General features: G+C 42.4%; 1 protein-coding gene across 2 annotated transcripts in view; it reads right to left on the reverse strand.

Annotated features, from left to right (window-relative positions):
- The window catches only part of LOC140309379 (netrin receptor UNC5D-like), a 194,136-nt gene that overhangs the window by 61,696 nt on the left and 107,152 nt on the right, over positions 1-25,288 (reverse strand). For both annotated transcript variants that reach the window (XM_072387219.1, XM_072387218.1), the window contains exons 3-6: positions 16,332-16,475; positions 13,640-13,743; positions 4,462-4,642; positions 3,553-3,720 (exon numbers count right to left, since the gene is read on the reverse strand). In XM_072387219.1, the coding sequence (XP_072243320.1) occupies positions 3,553-3,720; positions 4,462-4,642; positions 13,640-13,743; positions 16,332-16,475 (597 nt within the window). The remainder of the gene's footprint in view (positions 1-3,552; positions 3,721-4,461; positions 4,643-13,639; positions 13,744-16,331; positions 16,476-25,288) is intronic.

Below are 25,288 nucleotides of genomic sequence, written 5' to 3' on the forward strand. Positions count from 1 at the left end.
AAATTGGCATGAGGCAGCCTCATTGGATGACCTTGCCAACTCCCAAACCCCAGCTTCCAAACCTCAGAGCTCTTTGGGAAAACAAAATGTGGGGAGCATTACAGAAGTGTACAAGATGTGCAGCAGCTTGCTGGCACTGGCGGCTCTGCAGGGGCGTCACATCTGCCCAGAGGGGACGGGAGCTAAATCAAACATCTTCAGCATATGTTCATTTTACATGCGCTGATAAGGCACACGTATGCACGCAGACTTGAGAATCAGACGGCTGGAAACTATTGTGTCAGATAGCTGCTGAATTTACAGTTCATCACGCCTGAGTTCAAATCTTCTTTCTAAGTCTGATTTCCTCTGTCTTCTCTGATTTTTGCTGCTCTGTCGCTCCTCTCGTCATCAGTTCCTTCCTGACATTTTCTGCACCAAACCATTTATCTTCTCTCTCTCTCTTTAGACAGGTTGAGACATCGGAGAAACATTTTTTCATTATTTTCACTGCTTTTTAGCAGAATTGAAGGCATTTCACAGAGAGATACAGATAAAACGTTCAATTTAACTGAACTCATTAAGGTGTCATAGGTTATATTTAGGGCTACAGATACTTTAGAGCCCCTGACAGCCCCCATAAACTATTATCCTATCCAGTCCACGCAAACTTTAGCTACATTTAAGTCCAACTCACTGTGGGCTGGTTTCCAGTTCTCTCACCCAGAATAATTGGAAAAGCAAGCTTCCACCAACTCAGACACACACAAACATCCATGTTCTGAAAGTCCCTTTAAGTGTAAACGAGCTTAATAAATGTGTGCAGCCAGATTATTTTTATGGCAGCTATCCCCCCTCTGCAGAAAACTCCGCTGCTTTCAAGCAAACTTTTTTAAAAAGCAACTAATTATGTTGTAAATGTATCCAAAATATCCTTGTTTCTCATAAATTATCCACAAAAATTACTATTCCATGAAAAACAAAGTCTAATCTGGAGATTTATGGCAGTAAGACATCTAAAAAAGCTTCTATTGGCCAACAAGAGCAAATCGAACTAACAAGAAACAGCCATGTTGCAGCTAATTAGGTTACCTGGCAACGGGTCCATATAAAAACAGGACCTTAGAGAGGCAGAGTCTCTCAGAAGTAAAGATGAACAGTGGATCAGCAGTCTGTGAAAAATCTTCCTCAATGTAAAAGGACTTTCCTCCAGACCACAGAGTAGAGCGGCCGGTCGACCTGTTGCCAGTGCTCAGAAACCAGCACCCAGCTCAGAGCTGGCAGGTATTTAAAGGTTTTAGAGCAGCATATGCTCCCATCTACACAGTGTCACACAAGGCCTTGAATGTTTCAGTGAGAAAGCTAAACCACATCCTGCATCTATTACAACCTGCATGGCTTCACAGCAGAGCCGGGAGCAGGATCATGAAACACAAAACACAACAAAGGAGACCCGGGACTGTAATCTAGATCAGGATTATCCTATATAACGCTACCAAAGGTCCAGCAACTGGTCTCCTCAGTTCCCAGATGTTCATGGACTGCTGCTGAAAGAAGAAAGGATGCTACGCAGCAAAGAGACGTGCTACTGCCCTGAAATTTAAAACGAGTTAAGATTTTTTAAAGTTCTGTTGTTGATAAAATGCAATAAAAGGCATATCTGATGAGCATTATTACTGTTTTTAATTTATTATAAATTTTTTAAAACAGCCATTAGGAATAAATAAATCTATTTACCTTTATTAGCTCATGTTGACTGGCAAAGCTAAACACAAATACATATTTGGAACTGCACATTATGCTTTTATTCTACTTTGTCTCAACATAATTTGCGATGGTGGTCAAGCTGCTTCGCTAACCAACAAAGATCTTGCCAGATGTTCACTTTGGGAATCGTGCATCTTCACCGATTCTGCCGTTTAACCCTTTATCCACAGCTAAAGATATCCGTAGGTGGTCCTGAACTCTGGGCCACTACTTTCAAATATCCAGTTTATTTTGGTCGTTTTATAGTATAACAACAATAGAGTGATGACAACAGACTGACGCTGTTTCACTATTTAATAGATGAATTTGTGGTAGAATTAGTTTGTGATGCAGTTTATTTTCTTCCATTGTGAGAAAAATTAAATTAAATGAGGATGTTTCACTTTAAAAGTGCTGCTTCTTAAGCGATTAACCAGGGGAAATAAACCAAAAGCTAGACAAAAAGCTGGTTTTACACTTCTTTCTACCACATATGTAACTGGATGTTGACCAACCTTCTCTAGAGCACCTGTAGCCAATATAGTGTCACAGAAAATGTGGCATCCAGTCTACCGTTTTTCACACACACACAACAGTTAAAGAATATTTCATCAGAAACAGTGTGAATTCCCCATGTGATTTGTATTCCTCCAAGCCTCATGGGCCTTCCACACCATCAGGCCTCAGGGCTTCAGTCTCAGTGGACACCTGTGTTATAATGACACTGCCTGAACTGTTGCACCATCTCTCTTAAAAAAAAGGAAAAAAGAAAATCTTAATTTAATTTTTTCCCCCCCAATCTTCTCCCTTTGTTCTCCTCCAATGGCTGACATTCAGAGAAAGCAGACAAAGCGTCTTTATCTCAGAGCAGCAAGGACCCTTTTTTCTAAATCTGTCAGGTTTCCAACTAACTAGAGATTTCTGATTTAGTCATGCAGATGTTAAATGTCAAAGATTTGAAAATAAGATATTTTTACACATAAGTGCATGATTTCTGCTGGTAATACACAGAAATAACTAAAAATGACTGAATCAGGAAGTGAGGCAGGTGTTGGGACTTCTTTTTTTCAAATGACTGTTATGCAACATTTAAATCTATCAAAAGATAACCAAGTCACATTTCACAGTTATTGTGCTGCTTACAGCCTCTTTCTTTCCACCATCAGAGAGCAGCTTCTTGGTAGTTAATGGATTCACTGTGAATCGCAGCACAGACCCTCTAGAACTTGCTGCGATTCACAGTCATGTGAAAATACGAGTACATAAGCTTTTGGCATATTTGGACAGACAAACATTTGATCCTCTTTTGGACAGCCTACAGATACAGATTTGTACCGGAGCAATAATACTACTTAAAAACCCACAGCATCCGTGCCTTTAAGAGGCAGTTGCAGACTTAATTGTCTTTCTATTTGCTCCTTTAAGGCAGGAACTTGTTTCTTCAATTCCCCCAGTTCACCTTCTGCAACTCAATCACAAAGCGAGTCATGTGACTCCCTCACTGATGCTTTAACCTGCACCATGAATCCCATCCTGCTTTTATATTTCACTCTGTGCAGCACCAGTACAGCAGAGTTGTCGGGTCACCACAGGAGCTTTCCCTTGAAATCCATATTATTGGCTGTCTGTGATGCTGACGAGGCAGGAATTTAAGCTAATTTAAGTCTAGATATCAGTAAGGGATGAATATTTCATGTTACAGTGGGTGACATGATTGAAAGTGCAAAGGCAGAAAGTCAATCAACTGAAAACAAAAGCAAAAATTCAGTCTTTAGTTTGTTTTGAAAGCTTTTTTTGGTCATGCAGACAAACAGAGGCGGGACTGACTTGGGCAGAGGGCGTTGCAGGTGATCTTCTGCACGGACATGCCCTCGCAGAAGGCCCCACCGTTCAGGGGTGCCGGGTTGGTGCAGGTCCTCGACCTCTTCTGGACCCCCCGCCCACACGGCACGTTACAGGACGACCACTCGGTCCACAGGGACCAGCCGCCGTTCACTGCAGAAGTGCAACAGAGTTAGAGAGGAAAACAACACATATTGCTTCTTTTTTTAATCCCAGAAGTCTGGCATTGTTAAATAGTCTAACAAGAGCTCGGGCTATTAATGATTCTGCAGGCTCCGAGGCACTGCGAGGCAACAATGCATAACAGCAGGAGCAGATTGGTGGATATACAGCTCCCTTTTCCCTAATTGCCAGTTCAATGTTCCCTGCTCTTGAATTAAGATAAAGGCAGGGAACTGTGGAAAACACAGAAAACAGCCATTAAGCGGAAATGCCATTTCTGAAAGCGACACAGACTCATACGGCTTGACAGCTTGGAGTTGACCACTTAGCGCTGTGACTGAGGCACTTTACTCTATGATCTCTGTGTCTTACGTGTTTGGAAGCCAAATGTTTAGCAGTGTTACCAAAGCTGGTAAACCTACATTTTTCCCAAGGCCTCAGGCACATAAATACTTAATAAGCAACACTCCCTTTAAATGAGATTAAGACACAGTGGCTTATTTCCTTTCATAAAGCACACATTGATTTTAAATAAGAGGCAGTAAATTGACTCTTTGAATAATGCATTCATTGGAATAAATAGGAAACATAACTCTCCAGTAGAAACACTAAGATTGGTTTCTTAAACACAGGACGCCAAACAAATCGATCTGAAGTGTCATGTAAACATTTTTATGACATAATAATGTGCTCAAACAGGTAATTACAGCAGCTGACAACAGGAAGGCGTACCGAAGACTATCACAGCAGCTGTGGTGCTGCGCCTTTTTGCCACAATGTTGCTGGCCAGACACGTGTAGTTGCCCGAGTCGGACAGGCGCGCCTCGTTGATGATGAGGTTGTGGTCGGCTCGGGTGTCGATATTGTCGTCGGTCAGGGAGCTCACGAGCTCCTCGTTTTTCAACCATTCCACCTACACCAGAGGGGTCATAAAGGGCAGATACATGAGCAAAAATGTACCCACATAATAACATCAAACACACAGCAGTCTGAGCTGCTCTTAGTTGTTTTGCTGCTTTTGTTGGTGCTTTAGCTTTATTCTGCTGTGGTAAAGACATCAGACAATATAGAAACTAAGTCTTTAAGCAGTGAAGACTGTCCAGTGCAGCTGTTGTCTGGGCTTTTCACTCGGGTTCCTGTATCATCATATATCCTTTGTCCTGGCTTGAGCTAATCTTAAATAAAGGAGTCTTCAACCCATTCATTCCATCATCTTCTAGCGCTGCACACTGTCAGCTTTTTGGAGACCTGCACCCAATATGAAGCATGAATGAGACTGTAAAGCGAAACACCACCGATGGCCATAAGGCTACAACAGACCTCCATTGAAAAGGGTTTGTCCAGCTTGAAAGTCTTGTCCAAATATGGTCCGTTTGGGTCCAAAAAAGACCAAAATGGTGAGTGTCTTATGTTAAACTGGCCTTTGAAATGGCAGTTCACAAACTAATGAGTGACGTTACCACGACTCTGTTTATATATCAGCTTAAAGCAGTAATTTACCATTTGCTCCATTATTTACCTACTTTATTTAGGATACTTTAGAATAATTTAACCAAAATAATCAATAATTCAGTTAATCTTTTGTGTCAATTGACAGCACAGGTCACTTCAGGGCATTTTATATGGTAAGAAAAAGACTTTATATCTCCAAAAGACCCAACAATTCCTCTTTAGCAAAAACTTAGCAACAGTGGGAAGAAAGAATTAGTTTGATTAAGTTCATTAAAGATTAAAGAAAGCTAAGAGATGATAAAAGAAGGATTAGCCCAACTGATGCTAGCTTGCTTACATTAAAACCGCAGCTTATTTTCTTCAATTAAAAAAGCAAGGTGGCGTCTCCATAGTGATCGATACATATTTCAAACCAAGATTCCCAAAGTTTTTATTAGAGCTGATCATGAATTAGTTGCATTTACGCTGTTTTGGACAGCAGTTATGATCATTTGTCAATATTCAAGTTAAAAAGCACATTCAGTGAATTTCTGGAAAGCAAAAAAACACTTTTGCATGTGTAAGTTTCTCAAAGGCTTTTTCATTTTTCCAACTGGTGCAACACAAAGCATAGTTCTGACAGAGACCTTAAAGGCGGGGTGACGCAGCCGAGAGGAAGCAGAGACCTCGGGCCTTTTCTGCACCTTTTTCCATACTCAGAAACCATGTTGCTTCCTGCGTCCTGTAGCCTCATCTCACACTTTCTCAGATGCAGATTTCACGTTTGGTCTCACCCATCCTTAAACCGCGACACGCATTACTGCTAGTCAGCAGATTAGCCCCAACAGGGCGGCGCAACCGCCATCGCTAACACCATTAGGCAGTCAGAGGAAACACTATAACCAATTACCAGCAGCTGAGAGGAAAACTAATTATGAATCACAAACTTAGTGACGCTTTACTGCTCCTAGTCTGGTAAGAGAGCTGCATCGTTGCGTTTGCAAATTACATTTATTGCGAAGCAGAATGTGCTGGGCTGATAGATTTATGGGAAGCACACAGGCACCATTTACAATGAACAACATTCAGGCTGGATGCAAATGGGAAGTGCTTGTGGGCATGCAGGGACTGGCTAAATAGAAACGACACACAGTATAGAGATGATGGATTGCAGGTTTATATTGACACAAATATAAATGAGAATGAGAATCATTACAAAGTAATCATTTCACACATTTAGTAGTTTTTCACCCCAACTTGTTTAACCTAATGGAGACGGGCAAAGTGGAGCGAGGGATAGTGAAGCCTGGGAAGAAAACTCTGGAGCCGATCCTCAAAGGCATCCTGAGTCCTCTCTACAATTAACAGATGGCCTTGTGCAGGCATTTAATCAAAGGTTAAGCTCTTAGCAACGTTAAACAGATAAGAAGACAGACTCGTGATTAAAGTCATCTGTCTGAATTGATGATACGAGTGCTGTCATCCATCCACACACCCCTGCCTCTCCCTCTTCACCAGACAACTCTCTATGTTTTTATTTCAATTCTATCCCGGGAAATCTGTGACTTGAAAGAGGCAATTAACGCATGTCACATGCCGGCCGTGGCAGCGTTGGGGGCCACGCTGCACATTAGCTGTCTGTCTGCCACAAATGGCCCTTGGGGTTACGATGAAAAGATTCACAAGGCAGAGAAGAGAGGGGGATACACAAAGAGAGGAAGAGGGAGGAGGGATGGAGAAGTGGCAGGGGAAGAAAAGATGACGGGACACATACAAATTAGCCTGGCGAGTATGAGACAGTGGATGTGAAAAATGAATTACCTAATTGGCACATTTGTTTCAATTAGGATGCGGTCATCAGTGTCAGCCTTGACAGAGGGGTTTCCAGGCATTAGGGCTTCCTCCCTGTGATTTCATTACTGGGCCTCTCCCTGAAGGTCACCTCTCCCAGCCCTGCACAGCAGCCGGCCTCTCATCTGCTTCCACGTGTCCACGCAGCTCATTTAGATGACATTTGCTGATGATTAGATGCTGAGAAATGCGGTGGTTGAGGGGCAATTAGAGGACAGAGGAGCGTCGTGAAGGAATGACACCGCAGCCATCGTCAAAACTTATGAGGAAAGCGCTGATCAAGCCCTGGCCAGCTGACGCATTCTGCTCTCTGCTCCGGGGTCTAATGGTCATTTAATGTCAAGGTGTTGCAGAACAAAAGGTGCGCTTCAGTGCTGTGAGGACAAAAAGTCTTATGTGCTGACTCGTGCTTTTGTATCACACTTTAGCACGACCTCTTCCCCTTTGGGTCGCTCTCAGCTGCCTGTGGTGAAGCTGGCACAGGCAGCAGAACTTTTTAATTGCCGGGTTTCTCATCAGCGCAATTACACGGATTAGGCCCTCGGTCAGGCGTGTGCTCGGGGACCGGGGGACGCCAGCAGGGACCTCCTGAGCAGCATATCAGAGGCGAGGCCGCAGCGCACGGAGCTAATCCACTCGACAGATCCTCCTGGCAACTAATCAGCTGCACATATAAAGAAAATCCCGCTCAGTTGCGCACACACATAGTCGGAGACACGTCTTGCAGAGCCTTGCTCGTTCTGTTCGTGCACACAGCGAGGCTGTCAGCGGCAGGTAGAGTCAGGAGGAGCTCAGCTGTGCTCCCCTGCTTCGGAGGTTAATCAAAAAAGATACAAGAAGAGCTCAAAGTGGGGCTCCATCACCCATCCACCTCCCCTGCTGCGTCCCCAAAGCTACGTGGCACAGCATTACTATTCCACCTCGATCCGTCTTATCTTAACGAAATAAACACAGGGAGCTCCAGGCTTCGGCCTGGGCTGGGAGCAATGTAATTGCTTGGGTTAATAATGAAGCTCATCATCTACTCTCTGGGAGACTTTCTCTGACCTATGAGAAACACAACAGAGATGAAGAATCTGAAAGTTGGAACAAGTACAGAGGAGGCAGGAGGTGGTGCAGTTAAATGCTAACTTGTTTTGAAGTAGCGCCGCGTTGTCTTTGCAGAGCACCACGGTGCAGAATCATTTAGTTGATTCCCCTCTGTGCCGGGAACCTTTCTGTATACCTGAGCCACTGTGGATCAAGAGGATTCATCTCAGATTAAAGGCTTTCATTCAGGAAATTTGAAATTGGCTTTCAGTTTCAGTGCTTTTTCTTAGAGTAGTCACTCAAAGGAAAGTCATTTTCACAGGGTCCTCGTGGACTCCTTTCTCCTCGAGTTTAAAGCTCTGCTCTACATTCCCACCCCCTGAAATCTGACAACTATGAGTGGCGGTTTGATAGAGATCTGGACAGCTAAAGCAATATTGCAAATAAGTGGCTCCCACGTTCTATTAACTACAAGGAAATTACACTTTCTGCTCTTTGGATATGAAATATTGAGGTATTTTTGTGGCGAAAGGTCAGAAATTTAGCATTTTGAAGCTTCATTATGTTGTTTTCTGTTGAATGGATGTCTGCAGATGTTTGCCTGTTAAAGAAAGGTTTTATAAAGATAAAAGTTACAGATTTACGAGCACTGCAGCATCCACAGCACTGTGATCTAGATGTTTTCTTCAGTAAAGGAGTGTGGCTCTATCCATTACCTACTTGGAAATTAAACTTTAATGTCAGTTTAATTAAAGATGCACGGGAACAACAAAAGATAGATAACATTAAAAAAAAGAATTCATACTTTTATGTTTCTATTTAAACAATTAATGAAACAACAAAGCAAAATTCAGTTGTAGTGGTTGAAGCATTTATCAGCGCCATATTTCCACGTCTTTACTTCGGATCGGCCCGGTTTGCTGTTAAATATCGTATACATGCAAGGGAGAAGGCCATTTTATTTCAATGTGCTGCGGGAAGTATAGCAACAGCTTAAAGCAGTAAGTTTAAAGCTTTGTCAGTCTGATTTATGGACGTTCTGTTTGATGTTTATCGTCTTTCCAATAAATGAAAACTTCATCTCACTCCGCAAAAGGCAAATCGTCCAGTTTTTAACGGAAGATCCACGAGAAATTATCGTGATAGAACAACACGAACAATGCAAGAAGAGAGGTGAAAGGATAGTCTGCCTGGTGTGCAATTAGTTTAGTAAAATACCTTGTTAAAACGCAGTGGGTTAGACCCTAAAGCCAGTAGCTGAGTCAAACAGCCTCCTCCATGTACTTTTCCTTAATTGGATTTTATCTTTAAAGTGGCTTGAGATGACATTTGTAGCGATTTGGCTCAATATGAATAAAACCTAATCTAATTTCATTGAATAGTTCTTTAGCCTGTTGGCAACTTCCCAGTTCACTGTGTAGTCTCTCAAGTTTTGCACATCTATCAAAGATTACAGATTCCATCCATCCAAGCCAGGGTTGCAGGGGGTTTGGAGCCTTCATGCTAACAGGATGAAAGGCAGAGGACGCCCTGAATAGGTCGCCAGCCCATTGCAGACAGATTCAAATCAACGGATTTCTGGTTGACTTGCATACAAACACATCGGGTTTATCTGCACTTTACCTTTAATTCTGTGTAAATATAGGAAATATAGTATTTAAACATCATGAATGAATCTCTTCAGCATAGCTTAAAGCAGTGATAACAACTCTAAATATATAGAGAGTAAAATTCTGGGTTTTGTCACCTGCCTGCAATCATCCCAAAGCAAGCTCCAGCAATCAGAACCTGCAGCAGGAACCGTGTGCTCTGACAAGACCAACCTGGCTGCAGAAGGCTGCGATGCCCACCGCTTTCTGCACACATACCGGCTGTCTGTGAGGCAATTTCAAAAGGGTTCTGCAGTGAGCTTCTCATTTCAGGCCTGCACCCAACATTTAAATGGGGATCAAACAGGAAATGACCATTCCATCAGCCTCAATCTTTTCCCTTTTTTCTCAATATTACACTGAAAGTTCCCCTTTAAGTTCAGCTTCAGCTCTCAGTCAAATGGGTTCTCTTCATCCTAATCCTGTTCTATGGAGCAGAGCTCTTTCTGTGGAGAACTGGCGTGGACACGTTTCTCTGAGCGTTGATGACCGGCAGCATCACCAACACAAAGCTATCTGAACTCATCACAAAGATCACCCAAAAAGAACAACAGTTGAGCTAAATGTGCCGACGTTAAATTAAAGCGCCACGCGGGAGACTTTTGGCTGTCATGAGAGCATTAAACCCGTGTCATGAATATTTTTCTCAACCTCAAATACACTGGTACAAATTGGACTGTTAATTAAAATGTGATTGAGTATCATTACCTGTCAAAGGATTTCATTACAGTGCCATGAATAATTCCATTAAAAACTGACTCACGAAGAAGAAAAAACACATTAAATTACTATTGAACGCAGCATGCGGTGGAATAACTCCCAACAGAGCCGCTGCCCTCATAAATAACTAACAGTTAGTGTTAGCTCGGTGCTAATACGCTACGAGAACTAGCATCCCATTTGTGACCACATTATATTTACATGTGGTCCACCTTACTTCACAGACTGTCTCTAACAAAGCTTTTCAACCCAAATTGTTGAGACCTTTGTGCTTGAATGTGCTTATTCTTTTTGCAACAGCGCCTCAAACTGACTGGCTACAGATCAGTTAATAGATAAATACAAAAAAAGAAGAAAGAAAGAGAATAAAATGGGTTTAAAACTGCAGGTGGAGACATTGTGTGTCAGGAAAGCTGCACAATCAACCTCTTCAAATCAATAAAAAAAGTCCGTTTTGTCTCCAAAAATGCAGCAAGACAACAATGGTTCCACAGATAATCTAACATATTAATCAAACCAACGTTTTATCCATACAAACACTGACTGACAAGAAATGGGACCGACAACCGAAGGGGAAAACGTTGTCTGCGGAGGCACTTCAGTCACGGAAATAAAGACATGTTGAATAACTGAGACATTCCTGCTCCCTAAACAAACTGTTGTAACCACACGATACAGACTGATTCCACGGTGAGAGACCGGAGACTCATTAGCTCTCCCTGACATCGCTGCTGACAAGAGTTATTTCCAAACAGATCCAAACCGCAGGCTCACTTTCTATTGGGCGAGCGTTTCTGGGCTCCAGCAGCAGCCATGCTGCAGCTGCACTCTGAAACCTCATACCAGCACTCTCATGGATGCCATCTCAATATTTCATGGGCAAGGTGCACTGAAATTGACTGGGCTGAGGATATCTGCCCTGTGCTCTTTACATTATTCACTCCCATCTCTTGTGGCTGGGCTCGTTTGTGTTGACAAAGGACTAGATGGGAGATTGCAATCCCGTCTAGAGTTATTTTTATCCCTTTTGTGGGTTGTGCTGCGCTGGAATGACATCAATCCTCCATTTTCACGTTGGATCATTTATACAGCGCGGGGCTGGAGGTTGACCTCTATCTAAATCTCTTCCCTGCACACATCATTTACACATCCACTGCTTATGCTGTGAAGGCAAACAACAGTGCAGAGGATTAGGAGCCGGCAGAACTTTTAGCTCTGGGAACAAGCACAGCTAAAGTTACAATGCACCTGTACAGCCCCTTTCAAAGCAGTCTTTTCTAATTACTGTGTTAATACTTTAGACTTTAGCCACATTCATGCAGTTCTGATGAGTCCTAATAAGTTTTAAAAGTCCCATATTTCTTATTCTAATGTTTTTTATTAAGATTTGAAGCTGAGATTCTGGAGACTTTAACACCTGATGACACTTCAGGGGCCTCTGTGGTTCTATCAGTTATAGCCACAATAAGGACTGCCTGGAATTTCTTAGTTATTGAGGCAAAAATGTTTGTTTCTGCAAAAAAAATTCAAATTTAGGATGTTTGAGTGTACAAGTGTCCATCAATATGCAATATTTCCTCTTGTTTTTCATAAACCCAGCAATAAACAAGCTTACAAAGACCCAGACTGGATGCATTTCTTCATCTTATGTGTTCATAAGCTGCAGTGAGCACAGCCAGGAAACTGGCACCACAACCAAGGTGGGAAAAAGTTTCTGCTGCCAGGTCTATGGAGAATTTATTTTTAACTCCAGTACATCACAGAATGTGCAATTAAAACACACACAGTTAGAATAACCTTTATAATTTCTCTGAAGTAGTCCCCTGAGCGGAGGCCTTGAACAGAGCAGCAGAGAAACCAAAGCAGAGCATGAATGGACCGAACTCGAGCCTCGAGTCTGCTGCACATGTGACATCAAATGATAATGCTTGTAGTGGCATTCAGAGGGCAACAAAATCATTTTAATGGACATTTAAAGACAAACTATAACTGAAAATGGCATGAAAATAATAATCCAGAAACTCAAATAAAATGTCAACGTCTGGATCATCATCAGCCAAACGGAGGAATAACCTTTAACATTATAACATTATAACATATATAACATATAACATTATACATGAGTCTATATACGCCACGAGAACACAGTCAGTAAAGGCCAGTATTCAATGGAATTCTCCCACATTATGGGAGGATGTTCGTCAGTGAAGGTGTTGTTGTGCAGAATAGAGCACATTACTTTAGTATTCCCTATTATCAATGATGCTATCACTTCACTTCCTTTATTATCATTTATTACAGCCGTCAAACCAGGAAAAAACTTAAATATTAAAACTTAAGCAGGTATCCATCTCATCCAGCCTCCCCCTGCTCTGCTCATTCAGGGTTGTTCTGATCTCAGTGTCCGTCTCACCCATGCCTCAGTCGTCCAGCAGCAGACTTTATCATCATGAGCCCCCCCCCCCATCACACCTGCCCCGAGCAACTTCTTATTTCCTCCCAAACTTTTCCGCTCCAACTTTACATTGAGTCGCGTTGTTTTATCAGTGGCTGTTTCATCATCAGCACTTCATCTCTTCTCATTTTGTTGGCCGTGTGTGACGGGCTGATGAGCAGGAGAATGAGAAAGGGACAAACCCACACAGGTGAAAGGAGGCAGGGATGCGTTTCTTACAACGCTGGAAATTATTTGGTGCCTTTCGGCAATTATCTCATCGACAGAGACGCAACGCACACTCACAGATGAAGCATACCACAGAATCTGGGAGGCGAAAGCACTCCGTCGCCCTGGATCCACCAGTCAACCAAACGCTGTAATATTACCATTTACTTTGTGGTCTGAAGCGTTTTAAGGCAGAAGTTTCTCTCAGAGTGAACACACGACTGAAACTAAAGTGCCAGAGATGTAATATCTGATTGTATGATGTTTATACACTATATATATATATTTATATATGGATGAAAGAGCTGCATAAAATGTCTGCTGCCAGTCTTCTTCACCTAGATTTGGAAGCAACACCTTCCTTTCTAACTATTGATGTGCATGTAAAGGCACCCAAACATATAAATCCGTTAAAGGTCAGAGAAAGCACACTCGACCCCCTGAGCAGTGATGAGTAACTCTTCCAGATGCAGATCTGTCCTGCTCAGTGGGAGTATAAGCTTCTCCTCTGCCAGGAGAGCAGAAGCTTACCTCTGACAGTCCACTCCACGAGGAGCGGCAGCCTTACCTCCGCTGCAGGAACTCCCTCTGGAGGCCGGCAGTGCAGAACGATCATCCCGTTGATTGGCACCTCCCTTCCCTGGGGGTCCTGCTCAAAGTTTTTCCTCAGGTCTGTGCGGGGAGATAAGAGGCAGCTGTCAGGTGTCAAGTGTCACGGTCAGCCTGGCCTCAATCCCCTTCAGCAGCAAACGACCCGGCCCGTCCCCTCCCGGCTCTGCAAGCCACGACCTTCAAAACCCGCTAAGCAACCCAGGATAGAGGCTCCTGCGCTGGTAACCTGCTCAGCAGGTGGAGAAACTGGACCGATACACTGTTTTGATCATTCTGAGCATTTGTATGTATGAAATAATGACCTTTAACAGCTCACTATGCACTCTAAACCGTTTTTTAAGTATTGTGCCACTGAAATCTCAACATTGGGCCTCATGTACTCTCAAGACCAGGAAAAGTTTCCTGAGAATAAGAACAAAATGCAATCAGGTAAAGGTGGACTCGACAGTCAAAACTGAGCAGAGACGAAAGCAGGTAAAGATTCTTCCTTCTTTAAAAGGAAAATAGATTTTTTTTTGTGCTCCTGGTTTTAAACAGCATTTGATTCCTTTCTGCATCCAGTCAGTAAAACATTACATTGAATACAGAGGAGGTCTTTCAGATAACCTCTAACACCTTCCAGCAGCAGTATTGGTTTTGGACATCAGCTGGGAGAAGCTGATTGTGTCTAACTTGATTAGACAGCATTACCGTCTCGCAATTGACTATTTCATTGCTGATAAATCTCATTCATTTTCAACTAATGGGCCCATACAGTCCGGTCCAATCCAAAGAAGAGATTTCAAAAGAAGGTCTTATTGTCCTTTAGCTCCATTTTATTTATCAGACGCATCTATCAGTCAGCTGTGCCATTCTGTATTATTGAAAAACTCCAACTTCCACAGGAAAATCCAATTTTTACCCGTTAACTGACAGCTCCACGCTCTCTATGACTTAGTTTCATCTTTATTTGCTCTCAAGGTGAAGCACAAACAAACTACGGGTGCATAATCTTACATTTTAGCTGCTTATTTCATTTGATTACCTTACACAGATGTTTACATCAGGCATGTTCTCATCACAGTGCCCCACTGGCAGCTGTGGACTTTTCAGATGTATCTATTCAAGGAGCAGAATAAGAAAAGGATTTCTTCCTGTGACAATCCAGACACAACCAGGGCAAATCGGACCATATATTCTATATGATCTAATTCTCTGTGACATCCCCCAAACTGCTGCTTTGACCAGTCTGTTGGAGACGGAGATGCTGTGGAGATGTTTTTGTCTGTGTTATTGCGCTTTAAGGCACTTCCTGCAGCGGCTTCACGTCCGAAAGCGGGTGGCTTTGTCCATCACTTTGAGCCAAGTCCTTCATTTGATTTCAAAACGCTCCTCTGCCAAGACACGTGACTTTAAATGATGCCCAGCGTGGTGGAAAAACTATGTATCCCTGCAACGCGCAGCACAAACACTTTTGTTTCGTAGTTTTAACATGTAAAGACACAGAAATCAGTGGAACTCAGAGCTCAAGATTTATTGAGCATCTAAATTAAATGAGCAGTGAACTCAGATGAAGTCGACTGAACAGCAAAGATGTGCTGACTTTATTTGGTTAAAAAATTTGGCCTTTTTCACTTTCAATCATCCACCTTTTTCGGTCAAACTATTCTTGGTTTGAATCAGGCTCATCAAAAAACCTTTTATTCAAAGTATTTAAAAGTATTTCAATATTTAAAGAGCCCTCCGTGATTAATATTATCTTATCTTGCTTCTAATTAATTAATTCTAATTAATATTATCTTTCTTGCTTCTAAATATGACTATAATTGATTCAGCAGAAGCAGAAAACACACCTTGCTTTCTGGATGTTTTTATTTTCCAGTTTTAAATGATCAGTCACATGGTCTCATGCTGAAAAAAATCTCAGGAGCACAAAGTTTGGCTGGTTTCCCTCCGTGTACACTAGGCCTGAGTGATTTTATCGACATCACGATATATATCGATATTTTGTTTCCCGGTAAAGTATCGATTTTTCTGCCATGAGTATCAATATTTTTTTTTTTTTTTTTTAAAGCAAACTTTATTGAAAAGTCAGACGTTACAATTAGTGAAAACATAGAACATTAACATAATACAAAACAATGATAAATTACTTCATAAAAATGCATATAGTGCATAGCTCAGTGGTTTTTATGGCTTTTCTGTTTATTGAATGTAGGATTGTTGTAATTTATTGTTTGAGCTCCTTCTCAAAAATGAAAAAAGATGGTTTGTGATCAGAGAATTTGGATTTATGTAAATAGTATTTAGCAAGTAAAACAAGCAGGTTGATGATGTAATATTCACAACATAAACATGAGTCTGCGTACGCTGAAGACACGTTTGTGTTTGTTTGTTTCCGTTTATCTGGCGGTGTTGTCCTTCCAGTTCAAAGGTCAGACCACCGTCCAATCAGCAACGATTCATGTCAAATCTCACTGTCCCTTTAAAATCTTTCAGAAAAGGACGTGTATTAAATCATATCGAATCATATCGAATCGTTGGCTGAATGCCGCGTATCGTATCGTGAGATTAGTGTATCGCTACAACCCGAGTGTACACCGTGGAATAGGGAAGTTCCCGCTCTTCTAGACAAAGTTGCAACAGGAAGGAATGATTTTCAAACTCACAGGCGATGCGGACAGTTGCCTTCCGACTCTTGGAGGTGCCGAGGTGGCTCCAGGCCACACACAGACACCAATAGTCCTCAGGCCCATGGAAATCCTCCACCTGCTGGCGGGACACATTGATCATCACCTCACGCACCTTCAGCCCTGGGAGAAACAGAGGAATAAACATGTCAGTAATTAAATGTGCACTGAATGCTTTATTTTAAGATTTACTCCTCTGTCGGGAGGGTCTTAACAACAGATTAGACTTTTGTAATCTCAGCTCAGTTCAGGATTGGTAAATGGTCAATAGACTGTGTTTCTGTAGTGCTTTGGTATTGTAAATGACCCCTTGAAGTGCTATTACACTCTCACAGGTTACACAGTGCTTTTTATTTCTCCATCACACACATTCACTCGCTGATGGATGCATTGCTGAGGAACACTTGAACATGTTGTTCAGGGAAGCCAGGGATCAAAGCACCGACTGGGAGATGGTTTCTCTTTCACACATCCAGCCATAGAGATACAGGTAAGCTAACACGGGTAAGCTAACACAGGTAAGCTAACACAGGTAAGCTAACACAGGTAAGCTAACGAGCAAGTCCTTCCGGGCCTGTGAAGGGCCAGTAAATAATTAAGCAGACAGTCCACTGTGGGCTCTGCTACCAGCTTTAATGTTTTCCACTTGTGAATAATCTTTCTCTCTGTAGAATGATGGACTCCAGATAGTTTGGAAATGGCCTTATAACCCTTCCCAGACTGATGGGCAGCAACAGCTGCTTCTCTGAGATCATTGCTGATGTCTTTCCTCCTTGGCATCATGTTAAAACAAACCTGAAAACTGACAGAACTCCTGCTTTTACAGAGGAGCTCACATCTAACCAAGTGCATTTGATTACAAGCACGTGGTTTCCTCTTCCCCTCGTAATTCCAGCGGAGGCAGGCATGATTCGCTGCTCTTATTGTTAAGGCCTTTGACAGAAAACCTTGGAATTGAGGGTGTATTTTTTTTATTTACACAGCTGAAAATGTGCCAGCTTTCTGGAGAAGAAATTCAAAAGGGATCATCCGATTTAGGAAGCATCATTCTTTTACAGTAATAAAATTCAACCTCTTGGCACAATTCAAAAGGACATTTTATGTAGTAAATTCTTTAGAAAATATTCCTTTTCAAGCCACATTTACCTCTTCACACACATCCATAATGTCTTATTCCATACACTGGGTGCATTTCCCCTCTCACACTCCAATGGGCACCTTGCAAAGTCCTGAATGCTAAATATGGGTCCTTAAAGAAAGCTTAATCAATACTCCGATGCATCTAAAGGCTTGTGTCAGTGATCAATGGGTTTTACAGGATTAGTTATGCATAAGTTCTTCGGAAGGGCTGACACACTTCCTAAATCAGTGCTTTCTACTCCTCTCTGCTGAGCTCTAAGAGCATCACCAAGGAAATTGGCAGAAAGCAGACCCTCGGGGGACCCCCCCTGTATGTTTTGAGCACTCAAAGCCGCTAACAAGAAGAACGTTAAATCAGCTGTGACGGAATTAGCATCAATAATCTGGCCTACACTTAAGAGCACATGTAGGCTCCCTGTGCAAATGACACCAGGACAATTCGCCATATTATGGAGCACAAAAGGCATGTGAGCACAGCACGCTGAACAATGCCATCATTACAGCGAATGCATTGAAAAGTGAAAAAAAAACAAAAAAAACACTCCCTTTGAAAATCCTCTTAGGCAACGCGCTGCAAGCTCCCAGTCTGAAATGTTCGTCATCCTGCCATACAGCTCCAGATGGGCACACAACCCCCGTATTTAATCTGAGTCATCGGCTCAGGACCTGTCACATGTGTTTTCTCTGAGCCCTTTGCAGCCTGCGGGCCTTGTGCCCACAGTGGGATTTAAGGCAAGAGATGTGCAATATGCTGAGGAGTGCAAAAGACCAAAAGCCACCCTTAGTCTTCTGCTTCTCGTGCATCCACTCTCACTGAAGAAATAACCTGTATCTGACGTGCTCTCATCTTTATGCATTTGGCAACTTACACTCTATATATACCTAAAGCAACTAATACTTACATCCCAGTGTAAGGGGGTCCCCTGCTGGAGGTAGTACCTTTGATGCAGGGGGTCAGGATTCAAACCACGGCCACTCACATCTTACCACTGCAGTAGTCTTAAGTGAAACAGCCTCGTTCTTTGCCTGCACGGCTTCCAAAGCAGACTGACAGATGAATAGCACTGAAAAGTAAGTGAACGGTGATGTCGATACATCCATGCTGGTGTTCCAGGGAAAAGTAGGAGCCGGAGAACATTTCACAGGAGGTGATCTGCACTGTGCCACACACAAAAGTGGACGTCAGGTGGTTTGTCTCAATGTGCTGAACGCGGTGTATTTGGTGACCGGTAATTGTTTAAATCATGATTGACAGGGCTGAAACTTTTAGGGGGAGTAATAAACAAAGCAGCAGCTCCACGGATGGTGCTTCGTAGTCACAGCCCCTGTAGGGAGCGAGACACGAGCATAATTCATAATTTCTCCAGCAGCAGAGGAGAGCTGGCAAGTGACAGTGTATGTGTGGGAAGAGAGACAGCAGAGAAAATAATGACTAATGACTTTCCATGATGCTCTAGAATGAGTAAGCCCGGGTTTCAGAGAGACGGAGGGAGGAGTGAGAGGATAGACTGACTCACAGAAAGAGAAAGGCGATAGTAAGCTTTCCCGACATCCCGAGAAGCCAAAGCGACCTCGACAGGTGGTTTGCAGGAGAGACGGAGACAAGTGGCACCACAGTGTCATCTGTCAGCCCTATTTGTTTACAGGCAGAACACCGGTGACAGGGCTCATTAAAGTACACCACTTGATCTGTTCTCCTCCCTAATCCCAGCCTCGCTCTACGCAGCTTCCTGAGTCACTTGATAAATCCACCCAAAAGGTTTAACTCACACAGAAATAGACAAGCAAGACAGCTGGAGTGGGAGCTGGTGTTTTGGTGCTTTAGACTTCCAGGGAAGGGAAGAATATTGTGGTTGAAACCCTTCTCTGGTTATTACCTTCCTCTGGTTCTGTTAAACACTAATCAAGAGTAAATGGAAATGGGCTACCGTCCCATAGATCAATATTTGACTTATTGAAAATGGCAATATCTGCCCTAAGCTCTGAGAGAAAGTGGCACACCGTCTCTGAAGAAGGAATCTCAAGATTAGACTTTGCTATTTTGCCTGAAAGCCGCTGGCCTTGTTTTAAAGACCACACAGCCACTTTTATTCAGATGCTAATACAATTTCCTGACGTCCTAATGAAATATCTGACATGCTTTGGTCAAAATACCACTTGAGAGGAGGGGATCAGTGTCGGAGCGACCCATCGGACTCCACCTCACCCATATTTTCCTCAGTGTCTGCCTCTTGCAGCACTGAATAACCCCCGAGGCACATTATTATCATATGAGAAAGCATATTGTAGCCTGAGAGCTCAGACAACGCACCAGACTGATAGCAGCATACCAATGCTTCAAATAATCCCCCCCCCCCCTACTTTTAGGTTGGACTTCAGACAGCTGGTAGCTGGTCTACAGACTAAAAGACTGAAAGTTTCAGGCCCCAACATATCTAACCGATGTATTTTCTTCTTTTGCAACAGGTGCATTCAATGGTGGGAAATTGGATTTTTCCACTTGCAGCAGGTAAGAAAAGGAGAGAATGTGGAGGTAAGAAAAGGAGAGACTGCTAATTAGGCGTCAGAGTTCATTGTTAGGATAAAAAAATATAGAGGTAGAGCATTATTAGATCATTCAATTCTAAAGTTAATCCAAATAGATGAGATTTTATGTTAATGGAAAACCAAAAAGCAAAAAGTCTCTAATTCAGTTTTGATGGGGCGAAATTAATCATTTAATATCTGGAGTTTTTCACTCGTCACTCTGGCCTGGTGATAAAGACCAGAAAACTAGTGTCTCTTCTGCACAACATGAAGCCGCTGATTTTGTGCTGGAATTTACTCAAAGTCAAAGTTTGAATAAACAGCCTCGGGCTTCAGGGGTTAATGTGGCTACAGAGTGAGATGATTTGAATAAAGTGTGTGGTCTTGGATCTAATTGCTCTGTAGCTTATCTACAGCGTGTTCAGCTGTATGCAGCTGCTGTGAAATACCGGTGAGCCCCTGCAGGCACAAATCTATTCCATATTCCATATCGTTGTCATTGTCTCTTGGTGATAGACTGTCAGAAAGGAGTGCACAGCTGAATTTAATTCCCAATGTCACCAGCATTGCTTTGAGGCTAAAGTCATTTAATCAAAATCACTGTACCTTTGCAATGGCATATAACGAATTTCAACCCAACACCAGTGTGTGTCGCATGTGTTCCGATAAGACTCGTGCACGCTCCACAGCGCTACCAAGCTGCAGCTTTGTATGGGCTCAGATCCACTTACAACATCTATATAACATTCACCATAAGCCTCTGTGAGTTGCTCTAAATGTGGAGAATACCGCTCTCTGGCTTGATTATGTATTTAGAGGCTAATTAAACTCTGACATGAGGAAAACACTCAGCGGCAAATTCCAAACATTCAGAGAGACGTAATTAAACCAGTAAGGCAAACAAAGAAAAAAAGGTCCGCTGAAGTTGCCCTTGGAAAGTCGGCCATATGGAATTTGGTAGTAAGACTGAATCCAGTTCAAACTTATACCTCACTGAGCTCTAATGACAACTCAACATATAGGTGGTTTAGTTATTCACAGCAGTTGGGAGGAAATAGCTTTAAAACCAATATTCTGATATACATCTACTGGAAAATCAGAGGGACAATCCAGCCCAGTAGCCAGGAGAAGTAAAGAAATCATCACCTGTGAAAAGAAGAAAGTCCGTTTTACAAACAACGTTCCCATAATAATTGTGTTAAGAACCTGTAAAGGTCACATTTTTGGCCTGGAGATGCCCCGTTTCTTACTTCAGGCAGCAGCTGACATCGAATGGTGACAGCATTGTAAGCTTTCTTTTGTGCTGCAACTTCAATGCTTCATCATTCTGTTGCCATGTAATTAATGCACGGAAATAAACGCGGCTGCAGAGGAACTCTTCGCACTAAGTTAGATGATAGTTGGGTTTTTTTAAAGCCTCCTCCCACTGCAGCTGGCAGCAAAGTGTCAGCGGCATCTTCCAGCTCTGTATTTGCACTGGTTGTGGTGGGCCAACCTTCATGCCCCTCGTGCTAATCTCACTGAAAACAGAACTTCATTTATCAAGGACTGAAAATGCAGCAGCAAGTTTTGCTACTTCTAACCTGAACACAGCTCACTGAGTGTGTCATTAGCATGTGTGCTCTTTATCAGCAGCTCTCACGTGGTTTTGAATAAATTACAGCTTTTAAATTCAATGCAACGAGTTTTCCAACTACACTCCAGTCCATTTATTTATTCATGAATTGGACTGCCAAACTTTCATGTTATGAAATGGTGGTATTTTGAAAGCAGCTGTTGAGCATTAACATCTGCAATCTAAGACTCAACTATACAGAGAGCTGTAAACAGTTAATTGTATTGTTTGCCTGCCATATGAACATGCTAAAAGGTAGCAGCACCGTTGCTAATTACAACACCCTTTTGGACCTAAACCTCTTCCTGCAGCAGCTGTTAAGGACCGATTATACCCTGATTTAACCTCTCTATTCAACGCTGAACAACTTCTCACATAAGCGTCACAGAGCCATGTTAAATGGCATATTCCAAACAACAATTTGGTGGAGATTTAGGAGAAAACAGTTAAATTTGTCAGTTAAATCAGTTATAGAATCTATTATATGCCTTTACAGTAGTTTACACATTATGTGCTCAGGTTTTTTTAATTTTTAAACCCCCTTTTTGAATGATACAGATTTCAGATTTGGTTAAAAAAACAACTTGTTTCACAGGTTATAAAACTTCAGTTTCCTACTATTACATTTAATATAAAATCAAGCGAACTCATGAGATCAAATCTGTTAATATATACAGGATCTGCTGACTAATTGTGTGACCTAATGCAAAAAGAATAATCTTTTACTGAATTGTGGCGTTAGGGCACCAACAGGATGTATTCATCTTAAAACTACCCATAGCTAGCTGCGTATCTGGAAACTAGCTAGCTAACTATTCCGCCTTCATTTTTAAAATGCACCTTCACTGGATGTCAGAATTCTCAGAACCATTAAACCTGGAGACAGTTGGGATTGACGAATGGACCACTTTGATCGACAAACCTCTCCGGCTAACAGGCTCACGCTCAGCTGCGGCAGCGGCAGGGAACACGGACTGTATCATGTTTATGTTGATGTATTTAGCAGATTCTTTTATCCAAAGCGACTTACAAATTAAGATATAACAGCTATATAAAAAGCTAACAATAAGCTACATAGAAGGAACCCAGGAGTCCGACTCTGTCAGAGGGGACAGAGTAGAGATAGGGTGCAGGCATAGAAGGAAGAGCAGAAAGGTAAAGTGCAGAGATAGAGGGGGTAGGGAAGTACAAGGTAAGTGCTGGGATAGGAGATGCTCTCTGAAGAACTGGGTTTTCAGGAGCTTCTTGAAGATAGACAGGGACGCCCCTGTTCTGGTAGCGCTCGGTAGGTCATTCCACCATCGTGGGACGACACATGAACAGAGTTTGGATTGTCTTAGGCGTGGTGTAGGAGCTGCTAGACGACAATCCTGGGACCAACGGAGGGACCCAGTTGGGACAGAAGCCTTTGCAAGAGCATTCAAGTAGATGGAGCCGTTCCATTAAGCTCTTTGTAGCTAACATCAGGGACTTGAACCTGATGCGGGCGGCTAAGGGCAGCCAGAGGAGCTCAATGAACAGAGGGTATCATCTATCTGAATGACAATAAGCTGAAGCAGAGCAGAGCAGTGCGATGGTTTTTCTGTATTTGCGGGATTTAAAAAGCAGTTTTAAATCCTTTACACTTGGAACACCAAAAATAAACAAAAAGAAAACTTTGGATTGTCAAAAGTGGGTTTTATGGTTAAAGTCTGATGTTTGGGCAAGGGTAAAGGTTAGAGGTGGGGGTATCACTGCGTAATTTATGGCCTACATGATTTTATGATGTTCTACAGAACCAATGAAAACATCCACACTGACAGGAAGATGCAACTGCTTTGCTTTCATATAATATATGTCTGAATCTCTGCTGGTTCACAGAAGGGGATTTTGTCCCAAATTAAAACAAAGAAAAAGAGGCAGCGCGATGATCCGCTGCATTCTGGCAGCTGTGTGTGCGTTTTGTGTGTCGGGGAAGGGCCGGGGTCATGTGTCAACATTTATCAGAGGAAGGTATCATTATGGGTCTACTCCAGAATATTATTTTATTAGCGGCCTCACCTTTCATTAGTACAGTGTGTTAATTACAGTGCAAGCGTGTCAAAACACAGGAGGTCTTTAATGATAACTCACAATGTTTTTAATGGGAATCCTCTGAACTAACAGGGTGACACGCACACAAGAAAAATTATTACTCTTAATACTTCAAATTAAACTCAGTTTCACTATCAGTATTTTAAGAACTGATCGAACCACCTTTGCTTCAAAAAGAACAGTTATACAAGCTATTTATAATAAAACTAGAATCACAGCTTTCCATGAGGAGCATTTTAGGTAATTTTTACCTCAATTTCTATCCATCAGATTAACCACATGCAGTGTTTTATGTAGCCCGATGCTAACAACCAAAAGGACTCACAAACACCCATATTACCCCAAACTTTCCCTTTGAATCCAGCTTTCTAAGGACAAACAGCCATGATCATGCATCACCACCACAGTCTTCATCAGTACAAAAGATTTTGATACTCACAGGCCTATCCAGTTAAGGCTAATAATAGCCAATAATCCTTCTGTTTCATCTCCCGCGACCATGTGCTCGCCTGCACTTGTGAGCCACCCACATGCTGAAAGAGCCACTGTAGAATTCTTCAAGTATAACCGATGAAACTTCACTTTAGATCTCTTTAGAGCAGCATTAGCACATTAGAATTATCCTCCATCAGGGTCTAATTATGTGCGCTCCAGCTCGCCAGACAGAGGGCTAGTTTCCACACCAGGACTGACAGAAGAATCCTGAAGGTATCGTTCTGAAATCTCTCCCTGCAGTTCAGTAAATGGAGCACTTACAGTACTGTGGCTTTGTTAAAAACGAATCCCTATCCACTGTTTCACTCTGCCAACATTTATACTGTATATCAGCAAAACTGGCTGCCACGCCAGACAAGAAAGAAGATACACGCACATGTCTATGCATGTGCACCCAGCCATTAGAATCTATCTCACTTATCTTTTCAAGAAGGGATATTTGATAGCACAACACTTTTTACTCTTCTCAGAAAAGTGGAACTTGTCTCTCACAACTCCATTAGGCGCTGTGCCCAACTCTTAGCTCTGTAACCAGAGACAGCCCCAGCCCACAGCCATTTCTCCTTGAAAGGATACCCAATTTCAAGCCTGCAATGCGTGAAATCAAGCCTGAAGAACCCCAAACATAAAGCTCACTAATGACACATCCTGCAGTGTTATGAGACGGTGAGAACAAAACAATATAGTGTACCGTGATGGTTGGAAAAGAGCACTAATTAGCGTGACAGTGGCATGCAAACAAACAAGAAACATTTGTTTTTTTCATTTCTCCATCTGTCTCTGGATGGGGAGCTAAATGCAGATTGATACATCAAGTCGGCCCACTCAAGTGAAAAGTCATTTGAAACTCAAACTCTTTTCTCTGTAACTGCATTAATCTATGGAGTGTGCACATCCACATTTTCCTTTCTGTGTCTTCTTCTGGAAGCATCTCTAAAACGCTTCTCCTTTTCCACACCATATTGAGCACATTCATTTGAGTCATTAAGATCACTCTTGGTTTGTGTTTCAGAACAAAATTTAAATAACTTGCACTCACATTAGCTCCATTTCCTCTGCAAGCGATTGTGCCGCTGAACTACAGCGG

The sequence above is a fragment of the Leuresthes tenuis genome, unplaced genomic scaffold, assembly GCF_036924035.1.
Source record: "Leuresthes tenuis unplaced genomic scaffold, fLeuTen1.0.hap1 SCAF_6, whole genome shotgun sequence".
Taxonomy (NCBI): Eukaryota; Metazoa; Chordata; class Actinopteri; order Atheriniformes; family Atherinopsidae; genus Leuresthes; species Leuresthes tenuis.